We start from the raw sequence: 17622 nt of genomic DNA on the forward strand, positions 1-17622 counted from the left end.
CATTTCTTTGTTTTGCATTTATATTAAGCAAAGTGCATCTTATTTTCTTTTTCTCATCAACACATTGCACAATACATAAATAATGATGCATATAAAACGTCTTCATATTTACAATTAATAATATATTTATATATAACATAAAATACATTTTTCGCTTCTTATTTTATTTAATTAAATCTTAGTCATTTATTAAACAAAGTCCGTCAGAATCGTATACTTTCTTCTTCTTCTTTTAAAACGTTCTTTTTTTTCTCTGTTTGAACCTCTGGAACAAAAAAGGAAAGTGGGTGTAGTCTGTTTGTGAGGGGGGCAGAAGAGGCCAGGAGGGTGAAGAAGAGAAAGGCTGCTGCTATCGCGTGTTGAAGATAACTTCCAACCAGCATGGGCAGCTACTGATGAATTGTCTGGTGTAGCACTGTCCCCAACCTTTCACAAAGCTTATTTGCACCGTGAAGCCCGTGCGAGGCTGCTGCGTGAACTCGTGGTCGTTCGGCCTCTGCAGGCTGCCGGCCTTGTCATAGTCAAAAGCTTTGATGGAGAAACCAGGGAACACCTTGTGCACCAGCAGCGTGCGTGAGTCAGGGTTGTCCAGTGTGGCCGACTTAATGAAGATGGGGTAGCAGCTGCGGTTGTAGACCCACACCCCGTCTGGCTCACGCGTCAGCTGGATGCCATAGCCAATCTTGGCCCGCACCATCTGCACCAGCTGGGACTTGTTGTCAGAGCAGAGCTGGCCCAGGCAGAAGCCGTTCCCCTGAGGTAGATCATAGAAGATGTCCAGAGAGGGCTCCTGGACTGAGTAGAGGCGCCCGACGCGTGTCTTCTCCTCCCAGTATGCCACCACGCACCAATGGGCCCGATCGCCAGACTCCTGCAATGCCAGGGAATCTGAAGAGGGAAACAGAGAGAGAAGGAGACGGTTAGACCTATGGGAAGGTGCAAAGTAAAGACGTCATGACAGAAAAATATTAGACAGTCAAATGCAAAGATTAATAAAGTAAAAGAAAGAAGAGGGGGAAAAGATGAGTGCAGAAGCAAAGGCTACACCAAACATCGCTACTTCTGTGTGTCTTCCTCACCCCTGTTTTGGGAAATAGAGAATTTGCTTTAGTCAAGAGCCAAAACTAAACTGTCATCCTCAATTTCTGCCATACAGGAAAACCATGTTGGAATTCCTGGACCTCAGACAAGAGAAGCAACTCAGAGACACTGGCAGGCAAGTGTCCACACGCAGTACAATATTTGTCTAGGCATTAAATGCTTATCTTCTGTCTGGCTCGCTGTATTTTTGTAGCGGCGTAGCCAACAATGTAGTGACGTCAACTGACTGCCCTGATCAGCTCTCTCTACAGCAATGCGCTTCGCCCTGCTGGAGGAAATTAGAAAACTCTCTTTGAATTCATGCTCAAATATACGAGGCCCCCGTAACTGAGCAACAGCGAGTGACTTTCACATAAACACATAAACCATTCCCTGTCTACAGCGAAGCACATGGTGTTTAGCTGGGGAGTAGAGCAGTCCGTTAACTCTCAAACCCTGGTGTCTGAATCGTTGACAAGCTAGGCCTCTCCAGTCTAAAGTTTCCCCTGAGCGTAAAAGAAGTGTAGCATTGGCCATGCTCCAGTTTCCAAGTGCCCCCCTCCCATCCCCCTCCCGTCTCCCTTTAGTGCGCCTCCTGCGCCGTCCCTCTCCCTCTTCATATCTCTATTCCACAGAAATCTGGCTCCCAGCTACTCCCAGCTAGAAAAGTGGGAGCCAGTCAGGCGCAAGGGAAATAGAGGGAGACAGAGAGAGCGCGAGAGGAAAGAAAGAGGGGGCGGGGTGGGGAAGAGAAGGAATGCTTTTCACATATTTTGACTGTTACTTTTGCAACTTTGCTTCCTCTTCTAATTTTTTAAGCGCCTCTCGTGCTTCTAGGGTCGTTCTTAATTGCTGAAACTCCTATCAACGGCTCAACAATGATTTATACTTCCTCTCTTCTCTCTCTCTCACACACACACACGCACACACAAACACTCAAATCCAGCGCCGATGAAAGGCACATTCAAGGGTTAAGTAAACTTGAAGTGGGGAAATATATGTGAGGGAAAAAATTAACAGAGCCCCTCTCAGAGCCATTTCAGTTCCCATCCGACCCCAGCCTGCCCCCCTCCCTTCCTCGTTTCATCTGGCAGTAGCTGTGAATGTAACCGGTAATTTGGAAGGTCCCGTCTGAGACAAACTGCGACGTTAATGCGGCAGGATCTCTGCCGGCCCGAGCGGACTCACCGCGGCCTGTCATTAGCCTTCATTAGACGCAGAAAAAAGGAGGGGGAAAAAAGGGAAGAAAAAGACAACAGTGGGAAAACAGACAGAAACTGAGAGGAGGGGAGCGAAGGGGGGGGGGTGAAAAACTTAAAGCATGCCTTCCATAAAACAACAGAGGCTGTGTTCTTTGAAGTTGGTCAGAGCTGAGCCTTAGGGAGTTTATCGTAAATCCGTCCTCATGGGGTGCTGGGGGAAACTAAGTACCCAGCTATCTACCTTAGACTAAATGCAGGAAAAAAAAGCATTTATCTTTGAGATAAGAGACAGAAAGTGTCCTTTGTGTCTTGGGCTGATGTCAGACAGAGTCTCCGATCCTGACCGAGCTTTGCTCTTGGGTCTGTTTTACATGTACGTACAGGAACAGCCGGAGTTGATAAGGAAAAAGATGCGTTGGACTTTCTTAACAGCTGACAGAGGGCCTGCTGGTGGAGCTCACCTGTGGGGCCCTGTGTGTGTTTGTTATTGCTGAGAGAGACAGGGCCTGGCGTCAGAGGTCATTAGAGCGGCTGCCTGTCTGAGCCTGTCATTGCAGCCTGAAAACACCCTGCTATTCAGGACTACACTGACTGCCCCGCTTCCCCTCCCTCGTCGCCTATCCTCTCTCTCTTCTCCTCTTAGAAACTCAGAGTGGTAGCAAGTGAGAACCACAGAGAAGAGGAAAGCAACGGAGGGATAAAAGCTACGGGTTGAAGGGAGAAAAACAAGGGTCAGCTAGTAAAGCAGCGGCGTAAGAAGTATTCGGACGCCTTTCTTATGTAAAAGTTGCAACATAGAAACACTACATTACAAGCGCCGTCTTGCCAGAGGCAGATAAAAAAAAGAAAAAGTCAGTAATTGACCGAGATATGCTCGATAATGTGGATGAAGCTCCAAAAAGCACTGGACCCTACACTTCCCACAATGCAAATGTCTCAATTGCCTCTTCTGTTATATCCTCTCTGACTAGTAAATGTCTTTCAGACTTCATGCCCCCCAGGTTTGTAACGGAGGCCTTTTTGTTATAATTTTCTCCAAGACCAAACCGAAATAACCATGCATTATGAAATCACCATGACATCATCTGAGGGTTATCACTACATTTTTAGAACTATAAAGTAGCATAAAATGAAAATATTCAAGTAAAGGTTAAGTACCTTGTAACTGATTAAATGAATTGAGTGCAGTACTCGAGTTTCCAGCACTGCAGTCAAGTGATTTTGGGGCTTTTTTTTGTCCAGCAGTGTGAATTCTTCCCATTCCTCAGCAACAGTTAGATAAGAGACCGACTGAAAGCTAATTTGAGAGAATAAATATAGTTACAGTATTCTGTCCAGCTCAAACTGTGTAAACAAAACAAAACTTTTTCTGTTCAGTATGTCAGCAGAGAGAAAGCGAGACGGGCAGACTCCTCCGTCTGTGGGCCGCAGCCTTGTGAAGACTGTGTTCACAGCTTGTCCTGACAGCAGATGAGCTTACACCTCATGAGTAATGCTGCTGAACACGTAACCACACACACACACACACAATATAAACACACACACTAATGTGAGTGGCCCTGTATCAACACACCTTGTTCCAAGTGCAAGGCTCATTTAACTGAATTTGAATTTTTAACACATCGTGTGTTTGCGTGCAAGGCTTTTGCTGGACACGCTCCTCATGTTACGGTCTGACACTATTTCAGGTGCTTCTCACATAGGTGTGTGTGTGTGTGTCAGACAGTGTCGACTGAGTGTCTGCACCGAGCCCGTCTGTCCTTGGAGCGGTGTGTTTCCATCAGCTCTGGCCCCTGAACACTTACAGAGCTCTATGCAGTCTGTACATCTGTCTGTGTGCCTTCTGGATGTCTGCCTATCGAAGCATTAGTCCGTCTATCTGTCTGCCGCCCCCACCTGCTCGTCTGCTCTGCAGCCTTTCAGCCCGTGTGTCTCGGGCTTCTCCTTGCTGGAGATAAGCGGGCTAGCTGGCAGCCTGAGGCCATCTGTCACTCCGGCCCTTTCTGCTGTGCTCCAGTCAGTTGTCTGCTGCTGGTCTGTCCCAGTCTGGTTTGTCCCATGGGGCCCACACATGAACCCCCATTCAAAAGAACTAAACAAAAAAGACTTTCCCTGCTGCTACACTATGAAGCAGCTGAGAGCTAAAATGTTGATAGAGCATTACTGAAAGATACTGGCGCATCATGTGATCATGGATGATGATAACAGGCCTTGTTAAAAGCATTTTTTTTTGCAATGTAAGAAAGTGCAAGAAGCAGCTGGTGAGAGCTAATGTGGATGTTAGCCATTAACAACACTGTGCAAACAAAAACAGCATATTGCTTCTTGTTTTTGAGGTATTTAATGGATGATCAGCTTATGGTCTGCAACGTAGGGGGTGGTGGGGGCGGACTGTAAATATCTGTGATTAAATAAACCCCCTATGCAATGCAAAATATTTAAACAATAGCACGGGGAGGACAGATTCGGCAAATAGACATACACTGCTAGCTCCCCTGTGGATTTTAATGGTCCACGGTCTTAAAGAGTAGACGCCACGCTAGCTGAGACAATTGGACTTGGTTGAAGCGGAGGAGGGGCGGCTGGGGGGGGGGGGGCGACAACAGACTGGGTGCTTCTCTCACAGCCAGAAACACAGTCTGGAAAGGTTAATCATTACCTCTGTCTGACTCCACACACACCAGGTCGCTACTATACTTAGAAGTCAACACAGTCACACAGTAACACACCTACACCCTCATGCACACTCCTGGACACAACACTATCAACATCGGTAAATAGTGAGGAGGCTCCTTAGAACTGTCTCGTATCGATCCCTGAGAGCCCTGTGTGTGTGTGTGTGTTGTGTGTGTGTGTGGTTCGTGTGTGTGTGTGTGTGTGTGTGCTTCTCTCAGCTCAGACGTGTAATGACCCTGTCATCATCAGACACACACACAGCGGCTGAAGAGAGGAATGGGGAAGGCATGAAGGAAACAGCTCGAGGGGGAAGGAAGGACTCTTCATGGTGCCTTATTTTCTAAGTCAACACCCTCTCTCGAGCCGGAGAAAGTCTATTCCAAAGGTCAAGGGTCACCCTGAAGGCATTCCTTTTGTTCTCTCTGCCATGCCGTATATGTTCAGCCCCATGTGTGTTTCTGTCTGCAGTGAAAGCATTGTGTTCGCAAAAAATATTTCTTCTGATTGATTTTTTGGAAGTTGAGTTGTTGAGTCCTCGACAGCAGGCGTGTTGCCTGTTGTGTTCACTTTTCTTTGCTGCAAGAAATTCGATGACAGGCGATCCCTTCAGAAAAAGAAAGGTCAGCTGTTCTGTGCAGTGACGACAGACGAGTGTCCTTGTCCTACATCAATACAACAACACAGCCATGTAAGTTTAACCCAAAGACTGTACACAGTCTGGTTTGGGTTATGCAAGTGGCGGCTAGTGCAACCTCAAGCTGCTAGTCTCACCCGTAAGATTCATCACAAACAAGCAAAGTTTGGGGTTTTAATTGTCTATCAAGCAGTAAGATAAGAGAAAGAGCTAAAAAAAGTGTACTAAGTGGATCTAATTTGCCTTACTAAAGTTCCTCCTTTGCAAAACCACAACTGTGCAGAAGAAATGATATACTGTTCAGCCCTATAGGTAGAGAAATAGATAAATGGCACTGGGTTTAGTAGCTGACAGAGGAAGTGCCTGTTTAGGGTGGCAGGTTACGTAAGAAGAAGAGAAGTCCTTCCCCCCCTGCTTCAGGGAACCTAAATAAGCCCTTATGACAGGAAAACCACATAGGGGAGTGGCACAGTTTCGCTATCTACAGATCTGAGTCCTCGCAGAAACACAGATAGAGAGAATGAGTTGCAGACACGCCATCTCTAACATGAACCATCCGGCCACGACCGGGAGGAGATAAGGAGAAGAAATGGCGCATGTTTTCCTAATGCCTCCATCTACAGTATAATTTTGTCTGAGTGGAAGTTTCTGCTATAATTACATGATCCACATGCCTTGATGTCGCTCAGACAGTGTTTTTCTCAGTTTGAGATAAAATACAGGAATGCTTCATAATGAATTGGGTAGCATCTTCCATTTGGCTCCACATTATCACAAAACTACAGCACGATTTTTCACTTTTTTTTACTCAACATTTCACTGAAGGACGTTTTACTCCCCCTGTAACTCCTCCTTCCTACTCCTGCTGAGTTATTATTCCAACACTTCATCATGCTGACCCTCACACACACACACACACACACACACAAACAAAATGATCCACTGCAGCCCAGATTTCCCAGGGCGATGGGACAAATAAACACAGGCTAGTTGGCTACAGGGTGCCAGGCAGGCTGTAATGATGTCATCAGCTCACTTTTGCAAACACACAAGTCAGAAGATCACTCACACGCCTGGTATCTCTAAACCATTTGCATACACACACGGTGCTACGGACAGATGGACAGACAAGCTGAAACAATCACCCACATTGTTGCGGCGCTAAAACACTGTGGGAACTAAATAATACCAACCCCACAAACAGAGAGGCAGATAACCAGCAGAGCCAGTTGTGTTCGGCCCAAGCTTTTGTTGTGCTGTTGTTGCTCTGTTATTAATAATTATGTACCTGTGTATGTCTGTGAATGTGTGTGTGTGTGATTATACCAGCACTGTGGTCTGTGATGATAGATATGTGGCTAGTTGCAGGGTGGAGATAAAAACGACACACACATATACGTACCCCTCCAGTACACAAAAGACTAACTGACTACATGAATGAGCAGGCAGGAGGGTGGAAACTACAGTACTGTGTGTCACACAGAAATCTGACACACACACACACACACACGCACAGGTTTACAGGAATGTGTCTCCACTTATTTCCATTTCCGTCTTTATCCTGCTAAAAGGGGGGCAGGGGGGATCCTCCCTCCCTTTCTGTCTCCTTTACACACACACACAAACAAACACACACACACACACACACACACACACACCCTCTCTCTCTCTTTCATATCTTCATACATTGAGGTAATGTCAAAATTCACTTCCACAGAGTGACTGCAAACCAAAACAATGTTCATCTTGTTCTGGGCTTCCCTCCAACTCTGGCTCGGAGCCAAATCTGCATAACCCACCTCTCAATCAACTGGCTATGCAAAGGTAGGCTAATGCTTTTAACTGTACATGCTATTTTCTGCTACCAAATCTTCAGCAAAAACCCTACACATGCAAGCAAGGGCACACTTTCCTCTATCCTCTCTTCTCTTTCTTCTCCCCTCTCTCCATCCTCAACTGTCACCGCGTGCTGTTTTTTCGATTTGTGCAGCATAATGACACAGGGTGGGGAACAGAGGACGGCCAAAACCAAAATTAAGTCCCTTGCCAAAAGGCGGCTTGGCTGCCGCGCAAGGAGAGGAAGTGGGGAGTAATGAGAGATCCTGGCCCGGCACGGAGCAGCCCAGGCTCTGCTCTGCTCTGCTCAACTCGCTGGCTGAACACACAGCCTCCAAATTACAGAGAACAGAGCAGAGCTGCCGGCCATCTCTCCCTCCACCCAAAGCCGCCATCTTCTCTCTCTCTTCATTCCTTCCTCTTACTGTTCAAGCAAAAGATTCAACCAAAGCAGAAACAGTTTTTATGGTGTTTAAGTGTCTCTTAAATGAGTTTACAGTAGCAGGTCACCTGGCTACGTACTGTATACATTTCTATCTTTGTAGAAGTAAAACAAATGTTCAATTTCTTTCTTTCTTTTCTTCTTTGTTTCACTCCCTCCGTCCTTCTAGCTGGTGCACTCCAGTGTTTGTTTTCTGTCAAGAAGAGGCCTCGGCTGCCTCCCTGTCCGCTCGCCTTTTCCTCAAAGACATGAGGTCATATCCTGCGCAGCCCTTTCCTTTCCCTGCTAACCCAAACAAGGCAGGAATGCCGAGAGAGAGGAGGGAGACTGAGGGTGCTCTGTTTCTGACTTGAGCTGTCGATCGCTAGAAGTTCGCCTCCAAAAGAATTATAAGATTGTGTCTAAACATTGGTGATAAGTAATTTAAACCTCACTTCCTGTAAAAAAATAAATAAATAAATAAAACCAACACACGGGCCCTTTCTCTCACTGGGTTTGCACCAAAAATGGGCCGTTTCTTTGGGGCCTTCCATATGACAGCAGAACTAGTTTGATTTAATGAGCCGAGGTGCCAAGACTAAATTTAATCTCTGTCAGAGCCCCTGATGAAGGTTATACCTCCAGCCGATTCACTGGATGACTAATTGACTGACTGAAGGGCTGGCCGACTGTCTGTCGAGTGAGGTGACTGGCTGGTGGTATAAGAATACAACTCAAGCCTAAATTTAACCTGCAGTGGGAGGAAGCGCCTGTGTGACAGTCGGCCGTGCGCCAGGGCTCGCACCAGGTCATTCTATCTGCCTGCTTGTTGTGTACGTGTTGGTGTGTGTGTGAAAATGCGCGTGTGTGTGCGTACGTGCCCGACTGGATCCTCTTACACACAGCACTCCGGGTCAGTCCCCAATGGCACCAGCAGGCACGCCACCGATATACACACACCAATGCTATACATCCAATAAGAGCTAGGCACGAACAGACGTCTATAAATCGCCTTTAAAGAAGACTGCAGGTATGTACACACTATGGCATGTACACACAGGTACACACTATGGCAGTGGATTAAACCTTATTACTTCTGACTGAAATGTGTTTATATCACTGATAATCAAAAAAGTGTCAACTGTGAGATTATCTGGATTCTTTTGTTAAGTCAAAAGGAAAACCCTGTCTATATTGGATAAAGTATTGCTTCGCTAAGATTTTAAAATGGCACCCAGCCCTCGTACAAACACACCCACACTTTGTCCCACAGCCTGAACCTCTGTCTTTTCAAGCTCAAAGAGGAATTTTATTTACCCTCAAAAAAAACTTGACCTCTTTGAGCTTGACGAGATGGACGTTTAGCTACACGGGTGCTACCTGAGCTGTCTTAAGAATCTAGTCCCTAACAAGTTTAAATATTACTTAACACTCCACAGATTCATAACCAACAATCCAGTGCCCTCTTAACCCTGACCCAATCTCCCATTTCCAAATCTCTCTCTTGATCTCTCTCTTCGGTTCCTGGGCGAACCTAAACCCCTGAGCTAAGCCCTCACCCTGGCTCCAACCAAGATCAGCACCTCAACACCCAGCTCCAGGCCTCCAGCCATCAACCCCCACTCCTCTCCTCTTCTCTTCCCTCCTCTCTTCCGTCCTCTCTGCTCTGTTCCAAGCTGATGACGTGAGCCAGCGAGAGGAGCTTTGGAGCTGGTAGCCTGGCAGGCAGCCTAGTTTGCATTTGTGCTTGTCGCTGTCGCAGCTCGCTTAACTCCTTACAGCCTGGATAGTCTTGGCTTTTTCCAAGATGAATAAACAGGGAGAATGAAAAAGGAAAGACGAGAGAGGAGGATGGTATCTCTAACCTCACCTCATCAGCTCCGTCTGCACTGTGTTTTTTTAGATGAATGAGGATGTCTTTTGAGTAATTTTCCACTCTCTAACTCCGCAGGCAGGGTTGCTTTACCAATTAAACACAAACTTTTTCTAAAAGTTAACAAGCACTAAATGTCCTAGTACAACTCGAAAAAAAGAGTGCTACTCTTTCTGACTTCAAGTCTTTGCCACTGTCCTTCCCTCTAAGCCATTCTCCTTTCTCTTACTTCTTCCTTTCTGTAAATATGTCTGGAGAAGAACATAAAAAGGGCAGAGTGAGTGAATTAGAAGGTCAGCGGCGGGCCTCTGGGAGAGCCATGTTTCTTTTGTCAGGGCCCCAGAGGGAGGGAGCAAAGGAGGGAAGCAAGGAGAGAGGGAGGGAGTATGAACGGGGAGGAGGAATGGAGCTGCCTTTTTTTTGGGCTTGCCAGGGAAATCATGAGGGCAGAGTGCTTCGGCCATCCCAGCCCAGAGCCTTTCTACCTCTGCTGCTCTTACTGAGGGGGCCCATTCACTGGAGCGCTGGCCGCTACAACCATGTCATCCTCGCCAGGAAGGAAGGGGAGGAAGGGGAGGAGGAGAAGGAGGAGGGTAGTGTGTACGCCTTGCTGAGGGAGGGAAAGAGTAAGGGAGTAAGGGAGGGAGCATGGGGGCGCCTGTTAAGACTCCAGTTCTTGAGTTTCACAGTTTGAACTGGGTCTAAAATGTGTCTTTAGTTAATGCACACAGGGAGGACTTTAGTGTCCATCTGAAGGTGTGGAGGAGGGGGGAGGAGAGGAGAGACTGATTTTTAGTTCCTCTGTTCATGTAAGCACTGCTCCAATCTCTTCCCTCATCTAAGGACACACACACACATGCAGACAGGCAGGCTAACCCTACCCCCCACCCCCCTACCACCAAACAAAGGAGGGGGGAAAATGGGCAGCCAACACCAACTGACATAAAACAGGCTTTAAAGGCCCAGTAATGAGAACCATCTGAGGCAAGGAAAGCAGAGAACAGCACAGAGCAATCTGAGGCAGCAGAAAGCAAAACTCTGTCTCTCGCGAACACCATCTTATTCTGTAGCCTGCGGACAGGGCGCTGGGTAAGGAAGGCAACGCTGCCAAAGGGGATTATGGGAGAAAAGCTGAGGAAGCCCGAAACACGTCCTGCATGGGAGATGGAAGAAAGAAAGGCGCCTGTGTCTCACTCTCATCCACACACTGAGCCCAGAGGAGAGTTAACTGTCCACAAAGACGTCCCCTGTACGCACAAACACTCCCAAACAAACACTCGCATGTCAGTTGAAGCCTCTTTTTGCTGATTTTTTTCTCTCCCCCCACAATACCGCACGCACAGAGAATATTCTTCTCCAAACAACGGCTCGGCGTGTTTGTCTTCCATTACAACATAACACGGAAAGGGATGAGAGGGAATGTGGAGAGGAAGAGGAGAAGAGAGGAGCGTTGTTCAAAGAGCCAGGAGGGAGGAATTTATGTGGATGTGGGAGAAATACACCACCCTCCTTCTCTGGCTTTTTTTTATTACAGAGGGGAAGCAGGGGCCCCCACAATCACTGCCTCATCATCACAAGTATGGAGGGGAGATATGTGTTGGGAGGAATGCACAGGAGAAGGGAAAGAAAACAGAAAGAGAAGAAAAAATGACTGAGAAAGGCAAGAAAATGGGAATAGGAAATCTATTTGTAGCAATATTTACCTGAAAGCCCCACAGGGGCCGAGTATGTCGTTCCCCCAGTATCACCGGATGAAGGTCCAGAGTCTGGAGAATCTAATGGAGAGAGAAACAGAGACTTTGAATTAGCACTGTGTGTGTTCCCGCGCGTGTGTGTGTGTGTGTGTCTGAGGGGAGAAGGCAAAGCAGCAGCTGTGAGACCGTCAATCACTCCAGTGAAATCAATGCCTAATGAAGACGCTGACGACGAAGCTCACACTCTCACACACACAGAAAGGACTTACAGAGGAGAGTTTCTTACACCCCCGATAATCCCCCATAATCCACTGCTTCAGGAGGAAAGTTAGCCCTGCATCTCTGCAGAGACAAGCTACTGATCTGGAAAAAGCTGTATTCGTTACTTGCTAATGATTGTGGCAAGGGTTTGGGCTGGAGATTTCTCTTTTAATAGAGATCCAAACTGGGCAGATTTTTGTCTCTTGATATGATTCTTGTCCCTACTTTTCTCTCCAAGGACAGAGAAATAGACTGAAAAGTAGCTACAAATATGAGACATTTATGCTAAATCGAAAAGCTAAGCATTCACACCAACAGCAAAGATGTATTAGCAACGTGTCTACCTCAAAATAAATTATACATAAGTTTGCGGCCGCTTCGGCAGACACATCTTAGGGAGACCTTGAAAGCTGTTAACCATAAATTTTCTTAACGGGCAGACAAGAGAGAAAAAACGACTTATTCTCTCTCCCTCCCGCTTTGCATTTGAATGCTTAACTCCCACTAAGACTCGTAATGTAGACTAGTTTCAACATGACACCTGAATGGAGTTTTAACAAAACCGCTGTGTGTGTTGAGCGGAGCAGCACACCGCTGGGAGCAGGCTAGCTCTGCAGCAGACCTGCTGTTGGTAGCTTGGTATTCACTAATGATACATTCCTCTCGCTGCACGTCAACGCTGTGCTACACCTACTATCCAGTGAACCAGTGTGCGGTGGTGGTCACCTCCACTCTGATTGAACTATGACTCTAAAGTGCAGTTTAAAGCTGTGCACATTGTTGCTGCTATAAAATAAAATAAAAAGCAAAAATGACCATTTCATTGAAGTTAATTTGAGGTCTATTGCAAGAACTACAGTGGAAGTAAACTGAAGAAATACAGTCACTAAGAGGTCAGTATGCATTGAATCCAAGGAGGATGGTATTTCTGTTGAATACTTCCTCTCTCCAGCTAACAGATCGTCTCTTTAGCCTCCTGTTTGCCTGAGCAGAGCTGCAGTAGCTCTGAAGTAATAAAGAAACAGCGACCAGAGCGGTTTCACTGCGAGCCCTCCTCCCTGCCACTCTGCACCCGTCCGGACGCGGGCCGTGCCGCTGTGGTCGCAGTAACGAGATGCACGGGCATAGCCCAGCCTTCCTCGCTTTCATTGGCTGCCAGCAGACTTGCCCTGATCTCCCGGGCAACAGTTCACAGCTGACCACAGGGCTGAGGGGGCATCAGAGAGAAAGAGCCAAACAGTGTGTGATTTATATTCCCCAGAGCTGAAACAAGGTAGCGTTTTACGTCTCGGCTGCTTTCATATTGACCGCTGCTGCTGGAGCGGACAGGCACCCTGACACATATAAGCCTGACTTCCTGCTCACTGGAATCATAAAACCATCATCATAAAATCCATCGTTCTTCCGCTTCATGCTGATTTTTTACAACATCTGATTGGCTGCTAAAAGTTAATATGCGGATTTTCTGAAAGTCATGATGATTTGAAACAGTCTAATATAAAGCAAATACAGAGTAGAGAAAACTGTCATAGCCCCCAGTAATGGGAAGGTTGATGATTGACAGCTCCCTGAGGCCCTGGGGAAAAACCCCTGTCTTTCTGCATGATAAGCTCATCTGTCCTCTGTGTGTATTTGAGTGTGTGTGTGTGTGTGTCTGTGTGTACCCTCCAGCTTGCTCCATTGTCCTATTAATATATGTTGTCTTTCACCCTCCTTCACCAATAGAGAGACACACAGACAGAGTCTCCTTTGATTAACCACAACTGCAGCTGCTGCCTGAATGAAACTAAATGAGGAAATAGCATGACAGGTGAGCTAGAGTCTGCTGCACTTTTTCACAAATATATTATATTGAAAAAAAAATTACTTACTTACTACAATAAATTCATATTAAATACAAATGTAAGTATAAAAACTTTACTTAAGAGAAAGAAAGGCTACCTGGTGATATTTCCCATGCCCTCTTCTACCCTTGTTGGCAACATTTAATTCCCACACAGTCAAACCAATTCAGTTTGCTGTGAGAGGGGAAACAGGGTGGTAACATGAGTTGTATAATCATTTCCTTTGTCTGGATCCAGCTTGCATTTCCTATTTACCTTCTTGTTTCCTTTCATCACTGGAATGTTTCCAACTGAACTTGTACAAAGACACTATCCTAGAGAGGATCTCACTGTTGATCATTTTATTTAAAAATTTTTTAGATCAATTCTGCCTATATCTGAGGCTTTGGAAATGCTTTTCAGGTAAGGCTTGGTAAATAAAGACAGAGGGAGGGGGGCTTTGAAGAACCATGGAGGCAGCTGCAATGACTTCCTATTGTTTCCACTCACTGAAAGCCACTTTCTCCTTCTCCTGACTAACTGGCCTGCTGATCGCTCATTGTTTGGACTCTGAGCTTTTCCTGCACTGACAGACAGCAACATTAAAAACTGAGGCCTTAACAGTCCCACACACAGACTATGCATCTATATCTTTGTCACCTTCTCTGTGACATGAAGAGAAACTGTTGAGCAGAGCTCTCCCGGTCTCGCACTATTCTGGTTATAGCCTGAAATTTAACACACTTCAAAACCGACTTAATAGGCGATGACACAACCTGATGCCACTTTCCGGCACTGGGGAATAGGATGGCAACCACAGCAGCATGTGGAGCCCGGCACAGGTGGAGTGTGAAAACAATTAAGCAAGACCAAAGCTTGTTAAGGAAAAAAACTGTCGGAAGATCAGTGGTACACACGTACACAAATACTCTCTCATGGTCTAAAAAAACATCCAGAGATGTGGAACAGTGACACACCCCCACCCACACACACACACACACACACACACGAGTCCTCAACCTTAATCTGTTGATTAATTCAGCTGATAAAGGCTGGCTGGCTCCAGAGACGCCGCTGTCTGTGCTGCGATTCACAATAGATAGATGGACACACAAACAAACACCCATACAACTCCCCCTCCCCCAGTCAGACACACACACACACACACACACACACACAGTGCCCCTGGTGACATGCCAGTCAGTCTATAGCTGGTATCTCAACTTTGTGCTGCTTTGCCCTGGCTGCCAGCCATGCTAGAACTGCCCAGCCAGCCAGGCGTGCCACTCCACTGCTATCATAAATCACAACATAACATGGAGCCTGTTTCCTACACACACACACACAAATGCACTGCAGGGGCGGTGTGTAAGACTATATGCATATATAATGTCAGACATACAGTATAGACATAAACATTCAACACAAGATGGCATTTTAGATGTGTCTGTTTTGCAAAACATATGTGTTTCAGACAATAAACATGTATTTACATCTATAAATATATAAATATCAAGCTCACCTGGTGGTTTAAGATAGTCCATGGGGTAGCGAGAATACGGAGGAGGAGGGGACTCTGCATGGAAGAAGGGAAAAAAAGCAGAGCATGAGAAAAAAAACAAGGGAGAGATCTAAACTTTATGATAAGAGTTGTCATTCTGCTGGGAAAAAGGTTTTGTGTCTGCCAGCTCAGCCTAGAGAGGCAGGCAGTGAGGCGGCCGGGCGGCTATTGCCTTTCATTGGCAGGCAGATAAACAGGGGGCCGCCTGGCGCCAGGAGGGCCACTATCAGCGTCTAGGACAAACTGAGATACGGGCCTCTTTTGGCCCGGGACGCCAAGCAAGCACATACACACACACACACACACACACACATACACACACAGGCCCTGGAAACTTCACCGTGGAAAGACTGTAAAGCCCGGGATGAGTCGCTTTGCACTTTGGAAATGCCAATTGTGAAATGTTGAAATACCAGATGGGCTGTTTGTTTGAAAAGCGGGGCTTTGGTGAAGTTGATCCTGATATAAGTTGGGAGTAAACGGCTCAGAAGTGCTTTAACGCTTCTAAAAGTGCCAAAAAAAAAAACCCACACAAGTTAAGAGTCGGGCCTAATTAAGAAACCTAAACATATTTGGCATTTAAAAACACAATCAAGAGATGAATCAGAATTAAAAAAAAAAAAAAGAGATAACATGCCAAATTCACATTTAATGACACCACACTCCCGAAAAGATGAAGAGGACCACTTGGCACGCTTTCCACATCGTGACCTTATGGAAACTCAAGACAACTGTGCCAGGAGAGGTGATGTCATTTGAATTAGGCTAATTATCCCTTTAAGAGTCTGGTAATTCTTTGACACAATGACACGGTGTCTGAATTTGTACTTGGGTTTAAAATTAGGCCCGACCACCAGAGAATTAAACGCAATTTCAGAACTTTTTGGGGGCTTTTTTTGTGAGGATGAGGTTATTAGAATAATCCAGCTCACCGAGTTCACAAAGTCTGCTCATGTGGTGCGGGTTGCAGCAAACGAGCTCTGGGTTGATTTTCCCGTAGGATTCACAGCAAGACAGCCTCTTCAGCTCCGAGGAATGCCTGAGGTCCGGCCACCTGAACACTTTGTAGAGCAGCATGGGGAGAGAGTAAGACTGTTGACCCACTTTGGCGTCCACTTTGCTGGGCAGGAGCAAGCAGGGGCTTCGGGCACCCCCCTTGGACTCCACCGCCTGCAAAAGCACCTCTAATTGTTTCTCTTTGATCTTTTTCAGTATCGAGTGGGTCAACGCCTTCAATTCAGCCTCCGACCCGGCGTTGGACTTGGCCACCTTTGCCGTTTTGCCCATGCAGCAGCCCCCGGAGCCATGCGTCCCTCTATCCGCCTCCCCGTCGCCCTCCACGGGCGCACGGCTCCTCCAGAGTCGCCGGACGAGCCCCGATCGTTTGGTCCTAAACATGCGGGACGAAAAGAGGGTTCCCCGGCTAAAAAACGAGCATGGTGTCCGCAAATCATGAAGATTCCGGGATCCGAGTCCAGGCAATGACAAGCAGCCTGAGAAAAGACGGTGGAAAAACTGGGAGCTGGATAAGCAGAGGAAATCTGTAGCATACGCCAGTCTCTGTTGCCTTCTCCTGCAGACTTGATCAACGAAAAGCAGTCGAGGTTCACGGGACAGTCAGCTCGTCCTCCGGGGATAAATAACCATCACCTCCATGCGTTTAAGACTGGGCTATAAGAATGAACGTTACAGCTTATACACTCTATACTCTATAGCGACAGGGGGAATCAGCTACAACACAGCATGTAGCCCTGAATGTGGAGCGATTATTCACTTGGTGATGTGCAGCCTAAGCGCCGTGAACTGACCCGCTTTTTGAAACACACTCCGGGCCGTTTTCAGCACATAAACACTGTCAAAACATTGTCCTACCTATGCGCATTAGCTGTGGGAATTAGACAAACTGGGGCCTAATTAAAAGGCTAAAACGCTATCACAATTATCCCATGAAAACCGTAGCTCGTCGCCGTGTCTTCAAGAGCATTAATCCACAAAATCCTTGATCCGACCGCGCAGAGTAGGGCTCTCCAGCAGCAGGCTTGCGGAGGCTTTTTTTTTTAAATTTTTTATCCGTTATCGTCTAAATATGCCACTCGTCTGCAAAGGATGTGGTCTGCTGGCAAGAATGAGCCTCGTCCATAGAGCCAGAGAGCAAATCCAGGACTGAATCTCTCACCCGAGTTGAGTTGCGTCTGAAAAAGCCGGAGAGAAAGCGAAGAGACCCCTCGGGTTACGTCCACGCAACCGAAGGCTCGTAACCTATTTTAGTAGCCGAATCCCTTTCGGATAAAATAATCCAACCTCGTATCTCACACGAAGTTTCCGTGTCTGGAGAGTGGAAGAAAAGCGAGCCGACGAGTGATCTCGAGGGGGGTAAAAGGCTCTCTGTCTGTAAATGAGGCGGATGGTTTGGGTGCCCTTGCTCCGTCTCCAGTCTCCAGTGCGCATTGACGCGCCCGGTCACGTGTGTGTCTAGACACCCTGTCGCTTAAAAGAAATGTGATTGTGTTGCGCAAACAACAGATCAAGCAGAGCCCACAGCGCACATACACACACACACA

At 46.8% G+C, this 17622-nt stretch overlaps 1 protein-coding gene across 1 annotated transcript; it reads right to left on the bottom strand.

The window, feature by feature from the left end:
* Positions 1–147: 147 nt before the first annotated feature.
* Positions 148–17519, bottom strand: smad7 (SMAD family member 7). The gene is made up of 4 exons (XM_035667939.1): positions 15994–17519; positions 15023–15076; positions 11426–11497; positions 148–888 (listed from the first exon to the last, which is right to left on the bottom strand). Exons 1-4 carry the CDS (start codon positions 16457–16459, stop codon positions 350–352), a joined length of 1131 nt encoding a protein of 376 aa, XP_035523832.1. The 5' UTR covers positions 16460–17519; the 3' UTR covers positions 148–349.
* Between the last annotated feature and the right edge of the window lie 103 nt (positions 17520–17622).

This window comes from Morone saxatilis, unplaced genomic scaffold, assembly GCF_004916995.1.
Source record: "Morone saxatilis isolate NCDOM2014 unplaced genomic scaffold, NCSU_SB_2.0 Contig21, whole genome shotgun sequence".
NCBI lineage: Eukaryota > Metazoa > Chordata > Actinopteri > Moronidae > Morone > Morone saxatilis.

Bases quoted from the DNA above. Each gene is read 5' to 3' on its own strand.
- smad7 (XM_035667939.1), bottom strand. From the start codon at position 16,459: ATGTTTAGGACCAAACGATCGGGGCTCGTCCGGCGACTCTGGAGGAGC. The intron at 15,077-15,993 runs GTGAGCTGGATT...TCTTCCATGCAG, and splicing joins GAGCAGACTTTGTGAACTCG to AGTCCCCTCCTCCTCCGTAT. The intron at 889-11,425 runs GTAAATATTGCT...TTCCCTCTTCAG, and splicing joins GGCCCCTGTGGGGCTTTCAG to ATTCCCTGGCATTGCAGGAG.